The sequence below is a fragment of the Cupressus sempervirens genome, chromosome 1 (genome assembly GCF_028749045.1).
Source record: "Cupressus sempervirens isolate cs-2001-9-10 chromosome 1, ASM2874904v1, whole genome shotgun sequence".
NCBI lineage: Eukaryota > Viridiplantae > Streptophyta > Pinopsida > Cupressales > Cupressaceae > Cupressus > Cupressus sempervirens.
This window is the reverse complement of record NC_143118.1, coordinates 629643237-629648442: the sequence shown is the minus strand read 5'-3', so window position 1 is coordinate 629648442 and position 5206 is coordinate 629643237. Positions and strand designations below refer to the sequence as shown.

General features: G+C 36.5%; 1 protein-coding gene across 1 annotated transcript; it reads left to right on the top strand.

Annotated features, from left to right (window-relative positions):
• The first annotated feature begins 971 nt into the window (after positions 1 to 971).
• On the top strand, positions 972 to 1997 carry LOC149579499 (uncharacterized). The gene has a single exon (XM_089801933.1). It carries the CDS (start codon positions 972 to 974, stop codon positions 1995 to 1997), a length of 1026 nt encoding a protein of 341 aa, XP_089658059.1.
• Positions 1998 to 5206: the final 3209 nt, after the last annotated feature.

The window sequence follows — 5206 nt, the reverse complement described above, 5'->3', positions numbered from 1 at the left end:
TTTCAAAACAATAACATCAATATCATTAATCTTGTTAAGAAACCTCTTCACAATATACTTATAGTCATAAGTTTCCAAACCTTTGACATTCCATGAAGCCAATTTTATCTTATCCATATGTAAATTTTAATTGTATGCTTCCATGGGTGACTAGAAGCCATTGAAATATTCAAGAAGTTTTCCTCTAGCCTTTTTCAAGGGCTTGGGATTACCATCCAAGATGAAATTATTCTTAGGTCTACCTCTCTTTCTCCTAACAATATTAGCTTCTTTCATCAAGAGAGGGTTGGACTTCTACACTTCATTTTACCCCTCTCCTTTTTCTCAACATTAAAGGAAAAGATGCCCTCATCCACTACACTTCTCACATCACAATTATCTCTAGGTCCTTCTACTAGGGGAAGAACTGACTACACATTCTCTTCTTGATAAAGTTCAATTTCCTAAGGAAAGAATTTGTAATTTGGCACATATCCTTATTAGTAATAGAAATGAGTTTCCACTTAGCTAAAGGATGAGGCAAAGGAGCTGCAACTAGCATAATAACCAAAAAAAATATTGAAATATTTCCTCCTTAAGAAGATAATCAAATATATCTAGAATATGAATGTCCAAAGATTCACAAAGCTGGCATTCCCCTTAGACCCATCGTGGACACCAGAGGTTCTCCCACTTACCATCTTGCCGCCCATCTTACCAAGCTTATCTCTCCGCTTCTTGGCCATTCCAACTCCTTCATCAAGGATTCCTCCCACTTTGTTAGCTTCATCAAAGAGTCCAAACTAGATGAGGATGACATCTTGGTTAGCTTTGATGTGGTCTCCCTCTTCACGAAGGTTCCTATTCCGGACGTCGTTGGTATTGTGGAAAGGAAAACTAATGTTGAGATCGCTAATCTGGTTGATCTTTGTTTAAGGTCCACCTTCTTCTCCTTCCAAGGGACTATCTTTGAACAAGTAGATGGGGTCGCAATGGGCTCCCCACTCTCCCCGGTTATTGCTAACCTTTATATGGAGCACTTTGAAGAGCTGGCCCTCCACTCTTTCCCCCTCAAGCCTAAATGGTGGAAGCGATACGTTGACGATACCAATGTTTGCTGGCCCCATGGTATTGATAAACTAGAAGAGTTTCACATTCATCTTAACAACATCTCTCCTAGCATTGCTTTTACCAAAGAGCTTGAATCCAACAATCAATTACCCTTCCTTGATATTTTACTCACTAAGAAACCAGATGGCTCTCTGGGACGTCGAGTGTTTCGGAAGGCCACGCACACCGATCTGTACCTTCATGCTTCTTCTCACCACCATCCGAGTCAAAAAGTTGGCACGCTTAAGACCTTAGCCTTAAGAGCCCTCAGGATTTGTGATGATGACCACTTAAATTCGGAGTTGACCCACCTCCGCCAAGTCTTTAGATTAAATGGGTACTCCCACAAACAAATCTCTAGGGCCTTTGTCCGTGCTCGCTCTTTCTTTTTTTCCCTCTCTGCTCCCCGACCCAACCCCTCTCCGCCTCCCGCTTTTGTGTCGCTTCCCTTTATAGATGGGGTCTCCCAGAAGCTTGCCAAGATTCTGAGCAGAAAAGGCCTTCGCGTGGCCTTCAAACCTTGGTTTAGGCTCAAGAATCGCACCCCCGCTCTCAAAGATTCTAGAGATGTTTTTTCAGCATCAGGAGTCTACAAAGTTTCTTGCTCTTGCGGGATTCCATATATTGGTGAAACTGGTCGCTCTTTCAGCACTAGAATCAAGGAGCATAGTGCCGACATTAAACACGACAGGGTTCATCAGTCTGCTTTAGCGGAGCACTCGTCAGCCACTAAGCACCACATTTGTTTAGAAGATGCCCAAATCGTATCCAAGGAGGACAACTATTTCAAAAGGAAGCTCAAAGAAGCTATAATTATCAACAGTCACCCTGTCAACCTCAACAGAGATGATGGGTGGACCTTAAACCCTTCGTGGATTCCTATGCTGACTAAAGACCAACGAACTTGATCCTTTGGTGTTCTGAGCCTGTCGGTCTCCCCTCGCCTCCTTGCTCCTAGTTTCTCCCTAGTTGGTGGCCTGTTTGAGGTTGGTGATTGCTCTCTTCCTTTTCTTCTTTTCTCCTTCCTTTCGCTGTGTTGTCTTTAGGACGCTCCCATTTTTGGTTCCTTTGTTCCCTCTTACTTTGTGGTGGTCCCCGAAGTTCTTTTTGATTTTTATTTTTTATTTTTATTTTTTATTTTTATTTTTATTTTTATTTTTTATTTTTTCCGTGTTGACCCCCCTTTTTAAAAATATTTTGTTTCTCATTCTTAGTTCATTCTTATTGTTATTTATTATTTGGTCTATTTTGGTTTTACGTTCATTTATTTTTATTTCTATTTTTATTGTTTTTTCAATTAGTGTTATTATTATTCTCATTTTGTGAGCGCTTTCATTGTTATTTATCATTTGATTGTTTGTTTTTTATTTTTTTATTCTATTTAATTTTTTATTTTTATTTTTATTTTTTATTTTTATTTTTATTTTTTTTTAATTCATTTATTTATTCTTTATTACTTTATCTCCTCCTCAATCCACGTGTTCCCCCCCCCCCACCTCCTCTCCTTCCTCTTGTTATATCTTTGTGTTTTCTCCAGTCTGCTGCTTATTATTATTTTTCTCCTGCTCTTCATCCTGATGATGGATCACTGTGTGTGATCCGAAACGTTGATGCAAAAAACTTACAACACAATCAAATTCCAGAAGTACGAACCAGTTGCTACAATCTCCTATGAAGTTTTTTCAACAAGAGAAGATGCAATCACCTCTTTCCCCAATAAGGGAATGGATAGGGATTTAACCATAGGTTGTGAGGTAGTTTTCTTAGAGTGCATAGCTCTCTCATTAATACTCCTTAGGGCCAACTATAGAGCATTGAGGGGAAGAAAGGTATGATATTGAGCTTTAGGATGAAGACCTAAATTTACATTTTGAAGACTAGGTAAAGACTCCAATTCTTTTAGAGGAGAGTTCTTTTTTGGTACAACCTAGGTGGAAGAGGGATTTGAGAATTGAACTTTAAAGTTATTAATGAACATACCAATATTGTCAACATCATATATCTATTAGTGATTAACAAGAATAGGTGTGGGTTGATTGGGATCTAGTTGAGATTCAGGAGTACAAATAGTAAATTTGACTTCCATCTGATGAGTAATTTTTTTCATCATGATATGGAAATATTTATGCCTATTTTCTTCTTTCTTATAAAGGTAATAAGCATTTATCCCTCCCATATATGAGATAGGGGATAATAAAGGGGTTTCATCAATTTCCAAGCAATTTTTTTTGGGTGCTTCAATACCTAGGTAGATGGATAGTAGAACTCTTAAATATGAGTTAGGGATAAGTGTATTGGAGAGGTCAACCTTTAGAGCTCTACCAATTCGCTCTAGCAACTGGGGATTAAATTTCTAGATTTATGGAGGGAAATCGCTCATAGTAACCCAATTAGGGTTGCTTAGGGCATGTATTCCACCATTGGTGGATTCAAATGACCATGTGAGTACTCTGAATTCACATCCACCCACTTTTAAAACTACTTTTCAAATATGGATTATTGAGAATTAGGGTCAGAAAAGATTAAAATAAATAGGCCCTTCTGGATCATACTATGGACATATTAATGGTGCCTTAACTTTTCCCTCTGACTTTCAGAAATTACTCATTCAAGATATTTCTAGATGAGAGTTTGTTGATATCTATAAATACAACAAAAATAGTGCAATGTTTAAGCGTATCCTTTCCTCTACCTATTGGTATGTTTATTTGGCTATTAGGTTTAATGATAAATTTGGGTATAGTTAGACTCTTACCTCCATTTCCTACTAGTTTTGATTAGACTTTGACAATGACCAATTGCCTCTTGATGAACTTGGCATTGGCTAGGATAGAAAACCTCCCATGTAGGGATTTCTTGAAGGCCAAGGGTTGTCCTCCTTGGAATTTTGTAGTGGATCATTCTGTTTCCTTTCCATGGTGGTTATCTAGCAAATATAGGAATTAACAGCTACCAAAAGCAAAGTGGGAAGGGTTATGACAACCAAAAATTGAAACATTATTTAAGGGAGGAAATTTTGACAAAAGATAAATGCAAGGATTGATTTTCCTTGATGAATCTAGGAGATTCCAAGGCTATTAATGGTCAAACTTGAGAAATTAAGAAGATTTTATGGATGCAAGTTACAAAGCCCTCTTTTCTCACTATCTAAAAAGATCTTGTCACTTGTTTTAAACTTTAAACTTTTATTAAATTATATTATTTGATAAATTTAATAAAAATAAAGAATAATAAGATAAATATTTGAAGTTTAAATGCATAGCTTGACCTTAACTAACACTAGGTCACTAAGTCTTGTCTTCCACATTCCATGTGAAATTTTATAGTCTTATAAAGAAGGTTCATGTTGAAGTTGTTGAGAGATCAACCCCACAACTCCTAAGAATCACCTGCATGCAAACACTTGTCATAGAAAGAGAGAAGAAAAATCTATGAAGATTGGAATTCTTAGATACATATAGGAGACATTTCAATTGAATCAAACAAAAATGTATTGAGTGAATGAGTAATTACAAATAAATAAACCCTTATAAAGGAGATCAAAACCTAGTTTGCATTATAATAATTAATAAAAGAATTAATTATTAGATCGTAAAGTTTAGCATAGGTTAATTAGAGTTAATTATTTAATATCTAATTACTCTAACACCCCCCTTAAGATAAACTTAGGGAGTAGCTAAAAACCTAGAAACTACTTATGAAAGTATATTTGGGTCCCAACAACAAAGCTTGATGAGGTACCCAAGCACAACCAAATCTCTACAAAGAGGAGAAATAGAGAAAACCAAATGGGAAAAAGCCCTACTCCAAAAAGAGATCGAAATAATGTTGAAAGAACTAGTGAAGGAATAAAGAATCCTCCAAACTTAGGAATATCCTAGAAGATAGGAACAAAAAGAATGATCATGTAGAACACCACTGAAGCATGTAGAAGATGCAAAGATCAGTCAAAATTTATTGTTGATATGAAGAACCTCCACTAAAATACAACCTGACTAGGTAGAGAGGACTATAATTTGCGTAAGTGCTCTCAAAAGACACTGCTCAAATTAGGAGGCAAATAAAGGAAAACAATTGAACTCTAAGATACATATGGCATAAAAATACCAAAGCCTAA